The sequence below is a fragment of the Electrophorus electricus genome, chromosome 13 (genome assembly GCF_041902795.1).
Source record: "Electrophorus electricus isolate QZ-2024a chromosome 13, ASM4190279v1, whole genome shotgun sequence".
NCBI classification, from domain to species: Eukaryota; Metazoa; Chordata; class Actinopteri; order Gymnotiformes; family Gymnotidae; genus Electrophorus; species Electrophorus electricus.
Genome location: NC_137509.1, coordinates 11,081,284 through 11,097,299, shown reverse-complemented (window position 1 = coordinate 11,097,299; position 16,016 = coordinate 11,081,284). Strand labels below are relative to the sequence as shown.

The following is a 16,016-nucleotide window of genomic DNA, read 5'->3' as shown; positions in this document are numbered from 1 at the left end:
GTGAAAAAACATGTCAAGACTAGTTTTTTTTTTCTCCTGCAAGGAATAGCATCACCTCTATTGTTCTGGTCAAGATTTAATTCAAGATACAATTTCCAGATATCCTGGCTTGATTTTTCTCTTTCCTTTGACAATTCAGTAAAAAATAAAAAAATTTAAAAAAAGGTTTAAGAACTCTGCATTTGCAGTTGCTCAGAAAACAAAAAACACATTAAATGAACTTTTACAACTGAATAATGTACACACAATATACCTCAAAAGGCAAAACATTTTCACTCTCACCGAAATTCAAAGTGAAAGCAAATGAAAGAGAAAATGACAGAGAAAGAAAAAACAAACAAACATTCACCTGAAAAACCGATTCCACTTCTTCAGCAGAACCTCCCCATACTGATCCCTCAGCTCCAGCAGCATGTCAAACAGCTGGCTGGTGGGAAAACCATAGCCCTGTACAGCACGACACAGAAACAGACAAGGAGCCTGAAGGTGGACAGTGGACCGCAGGAAAAGTCTGGACATCCTTACATCTCCAGCACAAACGGGCTGGAGGTCCGCAAAATTACTTCTAACGCACACACACACACGTCCCACATGAAGAGCACAGGCTCAGAAAATGGTAAAAGCAATTTATTGCTGCTACAAGTTCCTTACATTAAAAATATCGCAGTGGCAGCAGAGTGGAAGTTTAGCTCACCAACACAACGAACCTGACTCGGCTGACCCAAGGAGGAGACTGAGCATGTGAGCGGAGGGTTAGCAGCCTACCTGCAGCGTGTCCGCAAACAGCACAATCAGGTTCTTCAGGTCCAAGATCAGGTCGGGGTCGGTGCAGTACGACTGTTAACGGACAACACAGAGCTCAGAGTTTAGGCGGGACAGCAAGGCAGATGGGTGGACAGAGAAACAGAGAGCAGACGGTGAGGCGAAACAGCACTAGAAATAATCCAAAAGAATGGAATAAAACAAAACAAAAGCTGATGTTAGAACAGACTGTAAGGATGAGCGTAGCGTGGGCTTACTGAATGGGTTCGTAGTGCTGCTATGGTCTTGGACAGGGCCAGCTCCCACAACTCCTCCACGTAGGCTCTGTTCACCAGCCCCCGGGTGGTGTGCAGGACGTGGTCCTCCACTACAAAGAAACTACGGCAGGAGGAAGCAACAACACAGAGTGAGGCAGGAGACGTGCGGCGATGCCGCCAAGCTGCTGCTCGTAAACCCTGAACTGGACTGAGCCCTCCCGACCTCAAGGAGAGCCCGGAGCTCACCGTCATGGACCCCCGGTGTGAGAGGGCCCCCCGGGGGAGAGAGGGAAGGGGGGATTGGCCCCGTGCCACCGGGATGTTTGTGGACGGCTCCACTCCAGACACCGACCCTCTCGATATTCCCATACAGACGCTTAGAATAACACCCATCTGCCACTATGCATCCCTGAACCCATAAATCCTTCAGCCTGGCAGGTTTTCCAATAGCTCCAGGACAGAATATTGGATAGGGAGGGGTGCGTTCAAGCAAAGACTCTGGATGGGGAATGTCCGTTGACTGGGCCGGAGCGGAATGCCACGTCGCGCTACTATCCCCAGTTCTCTCCTCCGAGCCCAGAGACATCCTGCGCCAACACAGACTACGCTCGGAGGCTTTGTTAACCAAAATGCAGGGAATCGTACGTGGGGCTTACCCTACAATCTGATTGAAGTACCGCCTGTATCCCTCGAGGGTCTCGTGCTGCAGTCCACACGTGGCAGACAGAGGACATAAAAAGAAAGGACAACACTAAACAGTTAAAACTCGATTCTTGTGTCTTTATGAGAGACAACGTATGAACAAGGCAGTCAGACTGCTCTGGGACGAAGTCTATAGCAACTATGCTGGCTTTAAATCAGGGAGAGCCGTTTCAAACTGAAGTGCCAAATGTGGACTACTCAAGATGGTAAATAAGCGCATTGGAAGCTAATGTCTCCACCGAACAACATTTTGCGAGTAAACATCTAGCTAACCTGCTCATGTGATAAATCACTAAAATATACCCTGCCCATGCAATAAAACACTACAAATCTGATATTCTGCGATTTAAACTAGTGTCTTTAAAAAAAAAAAAAAAAACTCTTAAAATAGTTTGAGCATTTGAACATCTGCTGTGGCTAGACTGAAGAGAATAACATGGACTAGACCGTCTACTGTCAAGTTAACATTCCTCGTGTTGCGTTCGCAATGATTAAGTACGTTCCAGACGAGTACAAATTGTAATTCCCCGAAACCATTAAAGACTGCCAGTCATTTGGAACACTGTGCTTGTGTGCATTTTCTTCTCTGCCTTCTGGTAGGGATGAAGATGGCTTTACCTACATTATGTGTATTTTTTCACATAAATAAGTCATCCCAGTAGCAGTGTGGCCACCATTATTTACCTCACGTAAGCTGCTGTTAGTGTGGCACGCGAGGTGAGGAGGTGAGGGAGAGTACAGAGGCCCTGAAGGGCCAAAACTGTCAGACAAACAGGCACAGCAAAGGGAGTGTGATGTGAAGGCATACCATGTTAGAATTTGGCTGCAACACTAGTCGAGCCTGTTTCCTTCTCTGCTTCCTGTAGTAGTTCTCAAATGTGTCCCGGGAACCCTGGGTAAAAACATACGCATTCACTCGTCGCCAGAAACACAGCAGGGGCGCGCGGGGGGGAGGAATTATCCCACCGTGCCGCAGGACGGCAGGCTGACAGCTGTCGATCAGATCAGACGGCTCCGGTCCAAAGAGCAGAAAAGGGCAGGAAATGAAAGAGGGCAGGCAGATGACGGAGAGGAAAGGGGGGGAAAAAAAAGTGGAGTGGACAAGGAAATTCATCTGTTATTTTAATGGGAATGATAGGGAGCGATATGCCATGATGCTTCCCACTTAAAGGGACGCCATCCGACTTCAAATGAAGGCAAATCAGTTGCCTTCTCCTAATCGCAAAGGCCCTTCGAGGCCGTGATTACAACTGGGGCCTCAGAGTCGGAAAAACAAAAAGGCTCATTGAGGGCTTGGATGAAGTCAGCGGCTGCCGAGCCGCTCAGACCTGGCCCTCGCCCTGCATGCGTGGGGACAAGCGGATATCAGAGCCGGGCTCCAATGCCAAGTGCCCAGCTCGGAAAACGAGCAGACAGCAGCAGGAGGGAGGGAATGAGAGAGAGAGAGAGAGAGAGAGAGACGGACGGACAGATGGGGGGGGTATGGTTGATGTGGTGGGTTCAGATGGGTGAGAAAAGGCTTTTCTGTCCAAACATTCACGGCTCAGAGTTTCTTTTTAAGCAACTTGGAGACATTGTGGGATACACGACTAATGACAAGTACAATCTACACACACACACACACACACACACACACACACACACACACACACACACACACACACACACACACACCAAGAGGTCCCAAAGAGATGCCGGAGGTTGAGAGATAAGTCAAGGGGCATGACCCTGGCCATGGGTATACTTATTCAACTCCAACCTACTCTACCAGACCTGACCACTTCCTGACATGAGAGGCCTGTTTCCTCCCTGATACAGGCATGCAAACACACACACACACACACACACACACACGCCACCACAGTCCAGATTCTGCCCACTGTGTGCAGCGGGTAAGGAGCCATGGAATGCCTACACCTTGCACACCGCAACATAATACAGGTGTACACCTTCCCAACGCAAAACGTCCTGAAGCAGGACACCGCAGGGCCTTGAGCATGCGCGGGGCGAGACAGCCCGCATGTGGACGGGAGAGTACGGGGCGCCGGAGGCCCGCGTCAATCAGACGGCTGGCGTGAGCCAAGACTCCACGCGCGACCTCGACCTGCCGCCGTGGCTGCAGGCAGCGTTCCCAAGGGTTCCTGGGTGGGTCCCATTCAGCGCTTCTAAGGGGAGGCCAAAAGGCCACGGGGGCTCACTGTTCCTGGCCGACTGTAAAACAACCTCCGAGTGTCTCGCTTAAGAGATCAAGTCAGTAGAAAAAAAAATGGGGGGGGGTGTAAAGGGAGGGGGAGGGGGGAAAAAAAAGGGAGAACATGAGAGGGAAATGCCTAAAGGGGAAAACTGCCAGAGCGACATGGAAATGCCGCAACAATGCGAACTGAAAGGGCCGAGGGAACAGGGGGCACTTCTCACAACAGCCCCTCTCCTCCACTGTTCCACTCCACCCTGTGCGTACTGCCATTTCCTGCTCTCTCCCGTCCCCACGACCTGCTGCACTTGCACTTGGGACGTCTTAGACCGCAAACCCTCCCCTCTCCAAATCTTGTCCCTTTTGTACGCTTTATCCATCTCGGATATTTTGGCCGTATCCCCCCCCCCCCCCCAATTCCTGCCATCTCCTCGGCCTCCCAGTGACAACTCCAGATTCCTCCAGTGTCTCCTTAGCAGAGCTAAACTCACTGCTCCAGGCACGGTGGCCTCCTCACCCAACATGTGCATACCTCCCGAGTGCCCTTTTATCCTTCTCCCTGTCTCTCTCCATCTGCCTGAACCCCCTGAACCCCCCTACTGGGTAGCAGCCAACCCAGGAGTCAAAACAGACCAAGAGGGCAAAAAGCTCCATCCTGCATTTATATCCGCTGGGTCATCCTCTGTCAGTAAACCCGTGCACCCCCCCGCAACCCCCCTGGCTGGGCCCGGTCCGCTGCCCTGTTCCACCCGCAGAGCATTCACATGAAGTAAGCCGACCTTGGCAGAAGTAAACGTGGCACTAAAGTCAATCGCCACTTCAACATACTAGAACTTCCTTTAACTTCCTTCCTGTGAGCACACCATACACATAGCGCATCTGTGTGTGCGCCATCATATACAGTGCACTGAAGAAAGCGAGCGTGCAGCATGTTTCCCCCAGAAGTACGGGAGCCAGAGGTCACCAGAGAAGAAAACAAACTAGCATGCGCCTCGAGATTAAAACAAACAAAAAGAAACACAGAAACAAAAACACCTACATAATAACAGCTCTCGTTTTAGTAAAGGTGACCTCCTCCTCTCTGTTGTTTGCTTAGTCTTGTCTTCCCTCGCTGTGGGAGAAGCTCAACCCCCCCGCTCCGCAATCTCCCCCCCTTCACAAAGCATGTCTGCATAACTTTGGCTGCCCCTCCCCTCCCCTGACCTCAGGCCTCCACCGGCTGCCCAGTGGGCCCCTGGGGGCCTGCTCCAGTCGCTACACTAGATGTGCGTCCAAGGCCGCGCGGCGTTTCCTCTGCTGTTGGCATTCCATTCTCTACAGCTCTCGGTGCAGCGGTGGCTATAAAAATAAATAAACACAACAATGCGTCCCCGTCCTCTCATGAGGAATACTGTTACTGGGAGGCCCAACGCGTGACAAGAGCTGAGCGGGCCCAGAACACGGCAAGAGGTTAACGCACGCACGTATGCACCAACACAGGACGGACAGCTACTCCACTTTGGAGCTAGAAATGTGTAGCCAAAGCTCAAAGAAAAGCAAACAGTTAGCAGAAGAGAGATTTAACATAATAGCAGTTTACTGCAAACTAGCAGTTAATCAATGAGTGCTCTGACAGAGGCCTCTGGGAGCAGGGCAGGCACAGGGGACCGTCAGTCAGGAGCGGACGCTCCAAGTGCCTGTTTGTTTTGGCAGGCAGAGTCCCGGGACCCTCTAGGGGAGAGGGGGACTCGACTAAGGCCAACTGGGAAACGGTGTCGTCCAAGGTGGAACTGAATGCTACACAGAGCACCGTTACAGACAATAAGGCAAGCATATCAAATAGGAAACCCTAAAAGTGCATTTGATCAGGGACAGGCAGCTGTGGACAAGGGGACAGCGAGCTGCAGTGAGGGTAGCGGGAGACAACCGGTGCAGACCCAGCATGCTCAACACAGGCAGCGCGCCAAAGAAGGTCAGAGTGGACGTGATCACTCACCAGGACAGTGTAGATGTGCAGACAGCGATACACAGGGGAGAAGTCCACCAAGTCCTGGGCTCCCGGCACCTACGGCACAGAGACTCGTTCAGACACACGGACGGACGGGCAGACTCTTAGCCAAATCCAGGAATCATTGAGCCACACAGTCACTTCCAGTTATCAGTTTTGTCTATTATACTTCTGTTTCATAGTTTTACATAATAAGGCCTTTATCTGAGGGAATGTTCTGTGGAGAGTTCACTGACTTGTTACTAAATTTGGCATCACTTCATAATTGAATGTAAAGTATAAAGGAGGAAAAATATTTAGGGAAGTCTCTCTCTCTCTGGCACACACACACACACACACACACACACACACACACACACACACACACACTTACTTTGACAGTTACATTACATTTATGGCATTTAGTAAACGCATTTATCCAAAGCGAAATTGCGGCCAACAATAATTTGAGCAATTGAGGGTTAAGGGCCTTGGCTCAAGAGCCCAGTAGTGGTGGTGCTTGAACCGGCAACCTTCTGATTACTAGACCAGCAGGCGCGCACACACGTACGCACACACGCACTCCTTTCCCAAAAATTCCACCAAATCAATAGCAGCAAAACAATAGCAGCTTTCATCTGGTGCCTCCACAGAGGGAACAGGGACAGCGAGAGCCTTCCTCCAGAGAGGGACATCGACTCTGAACAATGAGCCCAAGGCGGCAAGGAGAAAACAATCACATGCGGGCACCGGCGGTGGCGTGGGGCAGGGGCTGAGACCACACGGAACAGCAGCCTCCCAGGAGCGGAGGACAGGACGTGGTGGGTGGTGGTGGAGGAAGTGGTGGGTGGGGGGGTCTTGGTGTCAAGCAGCGGGCACCGAGCGGAGATTTTGGGCACAGGCAGAAAGGGAACTGGAGGCCGGCACGGGCCATGGGGCCCCTCTCCCACACTCACAATGCCACGGCGTGAGACGACGCCCCTGGCCTCGGTCCCTTACAGCACCACGAGATTCCCTGGGGCGCCGCGGCCGCTGATGCCATGGGGCGCACCGCGAACGTGGTGCAAGTGGCATTCGAGAACTGCAAACACTGGGCTCGAACCGCAGGCCAAAGACATGGGACTTTAACAGCAACGTGACACAAAAATGCCTGTGCCCACATGTCAGCCTGGTGTTGATGGTCTAGACATGTGTTGAGCATCTGATAAACAGTTTGTTTTTTGTTTTTTCGTTCCCCCCGTTCCACCACTCGCGATTGCATCAGTATTCCCTCAGCCTGCTACTATGAGAAAAGCTCAGGCTCATCCACTGTCTGCCTGTCGTTAGCAGCCACGGCTGGAGAGCACGTCTTGCATGCTCCACACGTCCCGCGGCCCCCCGCCCTCCCACCGCAACAGCAGTGGGCCAGTCCTAATGACAATAGACCACCGGAAACACAAGACACGCCATCGAGAAAGGGAGGGGCCGCGAGTGGGCTTGCAGCCAGAGAACACGGGTCAGGGAGGTGGATATTTTGTGCACTTTGTGCATGTGTGAGAAACCAGTTTGTCCAAGTCTTGAGCTGTAAGGCACAGTTACTCACATCATCTTCCTCATCCTCTACATCCAGTATTCCAGAATCCTGTTCTGAGAGTGGACTGCCACCCGATTGGTCTACTTCTGTGCCTGACCCCGCCTCCTTGCGCAATCTCCGCCCACTGCCTGCCCTCTGTTGGTGTGTGATGGCATTGTCCCGAGAGCTCTGCACCTGTGCCTGAAACGCAGACACACAGTAACATTTCTGGTCATAAGGATTGAACAGTTATATTAAATATAAAGTACTGAACGGGTCTTTTGTGCTTCACAGAATTTCCATTACCACCAGTTAGAATATGCAAATCCTCAAACCAGTTGTTCATTCATTGGCAGGAGTATGGGAAAAAAAATCACTCCCCTCTACAAAGAGCAGCAATTACTGACCTCTGAACACACTCAATGAGACAGACAAGTCAGGCCCAAGATTTCACTAATTGTCAACTTTTCCCAGGAAGGTTCCAAAGCAGTAGACGCATTGTGCTTATTCAAATGTCTTCTCTCTCACTCTCTCACACACACACACGCACAAATAAACAACAACAACAAAAAAAACCTCCTTTCTCCGTCTATATGTAAAAAAGGAAATGTGCTTAAGTATATAATGGAAAAAGTGCCAGAGCACTAGCTGTAGCTGGCGGTAGCTGTGGAAAGGGCAGATCTTATACTCTTAATGAGCGCCAGACATCAAAGGCCCACGTCAGCTGTTTTGTGTGTGAACTCCACTCGCTAATTACGACGTCCTCGAGGAGCAGGATGGGAGAGTGAAGCGGGCAGGCCTCTCAAGTCAGTCATCGACAGCGGACAAAGGGGAGGCCGGACCCCCTCACCCCTGCCCAGAGCCCCAGGGAGAAGGGGTGAGACTGGTCGTAATCCAGAAAGAAGGCGCGTAACTGCGCCCCGGATGCCCGACGAGTCAGGCCGTCGGGAGGAGGCGACGGTGGAGGAGCACGGTGGTCACGGCGGGGCGGAGAGGATTCCGACAGGTCGAGTGGCGACCGTGGTAAGGCGGACACGTGAGCAGCTCGGACACGATGGGAGGTGCACATTCGCCGAAGGTAAACCGAGTGTCTGGGGCTGCCACAGGAGGAGGAGGAGAACGGACGGACATACACAGACACGGACAGAGACATCTTAAGACACCACAGATGCATTTAAACGAGAAGCATGTGGAAGAACACAGGTTTAATCTCAGCACGCCGAAGAACAACACCACACCTGCCATTCACTTGTATAGGTCACAAGATCTGTAAACTAAATCAACACGGATTTAAAAGAATTAACCAAGTTTCCTTTCCCAAATATGAAATTGAAACAGGGAATTAGTATGCTACAAATCACCAAGAACAAAAAAATAATAATAATAATAAATGATAATAATAATAATAATAATAATTATTATTATTATTATTATTATTATCATCATCATCATCATCAGTAGTTACTGTTGGCCAGGGAGTGAGTGCATTTATTTGGATGCAAGTTTATGACTGGGTCAAATAGGCTACTCAACTAAAAACCATTATGTTATGATTACTTCATTTGCACACTGTGCTGAAAAGAACAGTAGTCCTATTACTGCAGACAAGGGACTGTGATGAGGGAGCATGACATCACTATAATGTCCTCACATGTGAGGTCTGCATGTGTGTGTGTGCGCACGTGTGCGCGCGCGTTCGGTAACTAGATACAGGTAATCAATCTCCTACTACAGTACTTCACAGAGAGCGCAATCTGTTTCCCATTAACGTATGCGCATTGCTCCGCAGTCGCCCGGCCCCGAGGAGATCCCAGGCTTGGCCACTGGACCCGCTCAAACGCAGCGAGCAAAACTCCAAAGACCACGGAAACCACACCAGCAGCCAAGAACGGGGGAAGAGACGAAAGGAGTAGGAAAGTGTGAGGGGGCAGAAGGAAAAAATCAAAAACAAGAGTGAAGAGGAAAGGATGATTAAAAAGGCAAGCAAGGAAGGAGGAGGAAATCGGGTAGAAAAATGAAAATAAAAAAAAAAAGAGATGAGATGAGAAGGAACAGGACACAGTGAAATGGCCAAAAAAAAAAAACAACACGCACAAAGGAGAAGCCCGTTCATGCAATTTCTACCGAACAGTCCTCAACACTAGTCCTTCTTCCTTCTAAACACACACACACACACACACACACACACACACACACACACACACACACACACACACACACACACACACACACACACACAGGAGCATACAATGGAGCCATTATAGCAGCGCAGGATCCCCCAATATATTTATTTTCAGATCATTTGTTAGGGGAATTAAAACAATCACAGGAGCAGGGACTGGGCCTGATTTCCAATGGAATGGAAGCCAGGCTGTGTGCCTGGACCGCTGAGCTCCTCCACAAACAGCCTACTGTTATTAGCGGGCTGCACATCCTTCTGGAGCTGAGGACGGACGAACGGAAAGTAGATGTTGGGAGGAAAAGGGCTTGGCCAGCCCAGGGAAGGCCACCCTCCCTGGGGAAGAGACGCTGTCTCTGGGTGAGCCACCGCTCTGGTGCCAATACGGACCCGTCACTTGGTAAAAAAAATGACTGCTGTCGCTCCGCTCCGAGCGCTCTCCGGGACGCGTCCCCGCAATAACCCCAAGGTGAGGGAAGGGAGGGGTTCTCACTACATCCAACAAAGGGCTGATAACTTAAAAAACAACAACAACAAACAAACAAAAACAACGGAGAAGCTACAATTAGTTGCCTCAGGCCTTGACGTCATGTAAATAACCTGTAATTAACATTTAAAAAAATAAATAAATAAACCCACCTTAGGAACAGAAGTGTGATATATACAGAGTATTGTATTTGCAGCATAACCAGGAGGAATTTATTCAATCAGTATTTGAACTTGCTTTACCTGGGCCTCGGTTTACTTATGACGAACAATGCCAAATTGCTCTGTCATTTGCAAGGGTCGAGTTACAAGCAAAACGAGCACACACGACACACACGAGAAAACAAACTTTAGCAGAAGGAATGCGGCGCTGTGGACGGTCAAGGCTGGACAGGCGCTTCGTTAGGAAGTTAGTGAGGTTTAAATCTTGGTTAAGCCCACTGCCAACATTCCACCTCAGCAGGAGACAACGGAGCACAATGCAGCGAGACAGGCCCTGCGCTGCGCTCTGCTGCCACCTAGGAGAGAGGAACGGAACTGCACAATATAAAAGAATGACAACTTTCCACCAGACTGTCTAGAACACCAAGTACTGGTGCCTTAACTTTTTCTTTTTAAATCTTTTTTATATATATATATATATATATATATATATATATATATATATATATATATATATAATATGTGTGTCGATCTGTGGAAAAAAATGCGAGCTCACATTGACTTTTGTGCACCAACAAATTGTGGGACAAAGATTTTCCCACATAACCATATCAGAACTACCATGGACAAGGGCTCAGAACAGAACGGTGTTACAGCGTGGGAGAACATCTAATGAGAACTTCCACGGCGAACCTCAACATGGTTCCTTCACGCCACCCATCAACGTGCTGACCAAGTTCATCTGCATGCGCTCCAAAACCAGCCGTCTGGGTCAACAAGGCGTAGCTGCAGTCGTGACCTAGATGCGGCTCTCACATCTCTACGGGCAGAGGAGCAGCTGAAGTCGGAGGCTCAGCGGCTCAGGGTGGAATCCGACTCAGCCGTGACCGCAGATGGAAGTCGGGGGAGCGCACTGGGTAGGGTGGAAATCAGCCAAGGTGGAGTTTTAAACAGAAGAGAATGCACAGGGTCAGGCAGCTGGGACCCGCATCAATGCTAAAATTCTAATGTGTGTGTGTGTGTGTGTGTGTGTGTTCAGGCTTACTATTGGAGAACGCAAGATTAAGTGTCTCACACACTGCCACTGTGGCAGGGACTCAAAGCAGCTAGAGGCGGCTAGCCAGACTCAGCCTCAGGTCACAGAAAGGTCAGCTCAGACACCCAAGAAAGTGTTTAATTAAAAGCACACTGGCCAGTGTACACAGCGAAAGTGTTTCATTATCTCTCTGGGTTCTGGCCCGTCCCAGCACAGAATATTACACACTGTGGCGGAACAATGGTTTACGTTAGCAAGCACAAGTGAAGTCAGCCTCGCAAAAGGTTCAAGCAGAGGGAAGAAATGCAGCTGGATGAAACTGGTCCTCGTCCCCGTCCTTCCCAAGCTCTCTGTCGCAATACCCCCCTCCCCCCGACTGCCCGTTAATGACCCCGCCATGCACGTCTTCCTTGTGTAGCACAGACGGAGGGGCCTGTGTGCAGGGCCTACATGCAAGCATGGAACAGTCACGCAGACCCAGACGCAGCAGGTCGTGCACAGGGACGGTGGGCTCACAGCTATAGAGAAGACACACCTAGATTGGAACAAACAGGCTCGGCAAGAGTCCAACTCCACCAGTTCTAAAACAATACTTTTAAAACCGTGGCACTGCCTGAAGCATATAACAATAATAATAATAATTATTGTTATTATTATTATAAAAACAGGTCAATAACATTAAAGAATGGGTGTTTTTAACAGTGTTTAAATGGTACTATCTACTAGCATGTGCTAGGCATCTGCTGCCATCAGAGCAAGTGTGATGTTAACTAGCGATGGTTATGTGACATGCAATAATGCTTCTGTTGCCTGTAAGCATCCGTTTCGGAGCACCAGAGGGGAAATATTTCAATCGACAGCTCAGGCATTTAAAAGGAGCGCTAAAAAAAAAAAAAGAAATTTACGTGATTTTCCACTTATGCAGAGGCAGTCGATCAGCCAAGACATGTTTGGAGTCCAGATTTCGCTTCGTTAGTTTCGAACAATAGCTGCTAACCGCTAACATTGTTCGAATAACAAACACTGGAAGTCAACAGCAAGCCAGTGAGCCTCAGCACATGCATGTGCCTCCCACAAACCTCTCAGCCCACTCTCCTCACATCCCAGCCCTAATGAGGGTCTCTCAGACTAGTCAGCGTGCATCAGGACGCAGGCCGACTCGCTGTGAAGTGTAAAAGTGAATAAAAACATCGCGACCGCTACAGGCAGTGACCTGGATGTGGTTTGGGCAGGTTGAGAGATGTCTGTGGACATGTAACTTGTTTACCAAGGCCATTATTGTTGCCGTTAAACTTCCAGTGTTTAGCAATGTTAGGACCTTTTGTTCTAAACTTAAGAAGGAAATGTTGGACTCCAAACATGCCTTGGCAGACTTACTGCTTCTGGGGTAAGTGGAAAATCATGTACGTTTGATTTTTCTTTCTTTTTTTTTAACCTCTTCCTTAAAAGCGGCACTGACACGTGCACTGGGATTCAGTCCGGTAGATATGGATCAAACAGGGGCAGGTGCCGGATTAGCAAGATTTCGGTACCTTGTCCTTGACACAGCTCTGTGCCGAACCCGCCGACATCCGCGCAGATATGAGAGCCACGCGTGCTTGAGCCCACCTCTGTGAGCGCAACGGCACGCATGCAGAAAAGTCGAGGTAAGCGCTGCTTACCACCACGGGCGTCTGCCGTGCCACCACTGTTTACTGGGAGCAGCCAGAGTGCCTTAAATGAGGAGCACTGGTAGTGATTAGAGACGGGGGGGGGGGGGTAGTGAAGGGAGGCCAAGAACACAGACACAATGCCTGAAAAGGAGAGAGAGAGAGAGAGAGAGAGAGGGGGGGGGGGGGGGGCAAGGAGCGAAAAAAAGACAGAGAAACAGACAGATCCATTTCCCAGAGGCTAAGGGACGACTCGATGTCTATTCTGCATTTGAAATTCCTCCATGTTCCTCATCTTGGATTAATAACCACTAAAACAAAACAGGACGACTTCTGCATTCCACTGAAAAATCCACTCAATTTCTCTCATATGTGTTCCCTTGGTCTTTTCCTTAACTCTATCCACTTTGTCCTTGAAGTAGGGTCCTTGTTCACACACTCACCGTCTTCCACCCACACCCACACACACACACAACCCTAAAGACAGCTGCAACTGTCCTCCGGCATGAGTGGATGCAACCCAAAACAATCTTTAACTCATAACAGGCTGGCAGTTCTCCGTCGCCAAGGGGCTAGAACAGATCGAGAAAGATAAGGAGTGCAAAAGAAAAGATTAAAAATAAACAAAATAATTCACATACACCAAAACAGTAGCTGAGCCCATGCCCTTATCCACGTGACCTGAACAGGGGTCGGCCCTTCAGGGTCTTCAGGGCTGTTGGCCCAGCACTGTGCCGAGAAGCAGCTGCTAAGCAGGTAGCCCCGTTTAACAGAACCAGAACCCTCGCAACTTTCCTGTGCAAGCTGATCTGGGCACGGGGCCGTACTAAGAGGGGTTCTTTTTTTTTTTTAATTAAGATAAGGTTTGACACTGTAACCTACTGAAAGCTTCCCAAGAAACTGGAGTTCACTGGGGCAGTGTGTGCACCACGGCTGCTGTTGGCGACTGGGTTCAGCATGCGCCTGCAGCAGGAGGGAGCTGGGCTCCATTAAGGGAGCAAGGCCTCACATCGCTTTTCTTGAGATGATTACATGGAGTCACAGGTTTGGGATTTCCTCCCTTCTAATGGATTTTGCTGACTGTCAGTTCCATTTACTGAAGCAAACCGAAAAATCTCTCGAATCCTGCTAGCCAAAAGAAGCTTGGAAACAGTCTACTCTGTGCATTTCCCCCTCTCTCTCCCTCCCTCACACACACCTGTTTTATGGCGGTCTCTCCAATCTTGTCCGAGTGTTTGCGTATGCTCTCCAAGAAGTCTTTGAGGTCGGACATGGACACATCCCTGATGTGGGCGCGGAGGACTGGGATGTTCTCCGCCATGATGGCACAGAAACGATACTCCCCAGCCCTCGGCAGGCAGCTCTGCTCCAGCTGTTCCAGTGTGCACAGAGCTGGGTAGTATCTGCACGCGCACGCGCACGCACACACACACACACACACACACACACACACACACACACACACACACACACACACACACACACACACACACACGAGTGGGATCATTTGCAGACATGATTTATGCAATTTTAAATTAATAAAGTGTCCAGTGTTACTGTGACTTGACCAACACTGGCTCACTCGGCACACTCTTGCTCTAGGCCAGGAACCTTTCAGCTGTGCAGTTCACTGAAGGACCACGTCAAGTGCTCCGACAAAAACACAGTACGGAATGCGGAGCTTGCGCTTTTCCAACATAACGGAGTTCTGACAAATGACGCGAGAGAACAGTGGTGCCAGCGGGGGTGAAATCAGCCCTGCGTGCCAGCGCAGCGTGGGACGCAACACTGCGCGCCGCATTCCCGGCCGACCCCGCCGCCTCCTCGCGACTAATGGCAAAACCGAGCAGGACGGAAGGGGGGCCCCGCGAAAATAAAGGCGGTAGAAGAGGCGGCAAGATTCACAGCCCACTTGTCTTTGGGTCAGGCGGAGGATGAGACGGGCACGAGGACACAGGAGCCCGGCTTCAGCTGGCCGGAGCACGCAAGCGTCCACGGGGAGGGCGCTCGCAGACAGACGCTGGATGGGCGTGAACATGTGCCAGTTCTCCAGTTCAGCCTGCCTCAATCAGCCGGTTTATCGTCACAGGATTGCCGGGGCTCTGATTGGTTTCTTACCGCTGGTTGCTGCTCGTCTGTTCAAGCCATCATCCTCCCCACCCCCTCTCCCTCCTCCACCACCACGTGTGGCTCAGCGACGGCTTTGGCCGCTCGCGCTGATGGTGTGACTGATCCGCGAGCCAAGCCGAAGGCCGTGGAGCAGATCGTCCGAGAGCGGGGTCATGCACTCGGTCGTCTATCAGCAGCAGTCCACATGGCCATTAATATTAATGTCTAAAGTATCACCAGTATTCTTGAGCATGTTGAGACATTTGAAAATGAAACACGTGAAAGAAAAACGATCTAGAAAACACATTTAAATTAAAAAAAAGAAAATTCCCAAAACTAATGATTAGAAGTCACTTTATATATAGCCTAACCTCTGCCACCCCCTAGTGCTCATCAGATAAACTACAGACATACCAGCAATCAGCTGAAAGGAAGCCAATCAGAATGAAATGGACTTACTCCCAGCCATGAAATCTTACCTTTTAGCTCTCATCTGTTCCTGCAGTCTGCTGTACATCTCCAACACTGAAAAAGAAAATGAAGGGAGACAGTCAGGGGTGAAGGTATGAGTCTGGTAAGGGCCAACGCTGAAACATCAGGGCCCAACCTGGCAGGCAGTGAGTCAGTTTGTCGATGGTTGTGGCGATGTTCCTCTGCTGCAGACGGCACTGTGTCAGCTCGTCCATTGTCGCCAGGAGCTACAAGAACAAAACACAAGCGACAGTTTTAGCTTTCGTGTCCTTTCGAAGATCATCGCCGTACCCTCCGCCCTGGGCCCACGCGCAAAAACACAAAGGGATGAGCTCCGAAGAGGTGTTTTGAGTCAATGTGGTGCCATACCTCCTTGCCGTCGTTCCGCAGCTTCCGATTGGTCTCGATCACCTGACCCTGCACACACACACCAGCATGCACCGTCAGCTTTTGAAATCCTCCATCTCTCGTTTTCTTGCAACACACCCTCCGAG

The 16,016-nt window shown here is 50.1% G+C and overlaps 1 protein-coding gene across 15 annotated transcripts in view; it reads right to left on the bottom strand.

The window, feature by feature from the left end:
• exoc6b (exocyst complex component 6B) overlaps positions 1-16,016 on the bottom strand; it is a 60,946-nt gene that overhangs the window by 35,461 nt on the left and 9,469 nt on the right. For 13 of the 15 annotated variants that reach the window (XM_035536675.2, XM_035536676.2, XM_081695101.1 and 10 more), the window contains 11 exons: positions 15,892-15,939; positions 15,659-15,749; positions 15,531-15,576; positions 14,141-14,345; positions 7,461-7,631; positions 5,888-5,956; positions 2,530-2,613; positions 1,676-1,722; positions 1,020-1,140; positions 766-837; positions 350-447 (listed from right to left, as the gene is read on the bottom strand). In XM_035536675.2, the coding sequence (XP_035392568.1) occupies positions 350-447; positions 766-837; positions 1,020-1,140; positions 1,676-1,722; positions 2,530-2,613; positions 5,888-5,956; positions 7,461-7,631; positions 14,141-14,345; positions 15,531-15,576; positions 15,659-15,749; positions 15,892-15,939 (1,052 nt within the window). The remainder of the gene's footprint in view (positions 1-349; positions 448-765; positions 838-1,019; positions 1,141-1,675; positions 1,723-2,529; positions 2,614-5,887; positions 5,957-7,460; positions 7,632-14,140; positions 14,346-15,530; positions 15,577-15,658; positions 15,750-15,891; positions 15,940-16,016) is intronic. The other 2 variants (XM_081695105.1, XM_081695107.1) reach the window with 2 other exon arrangements.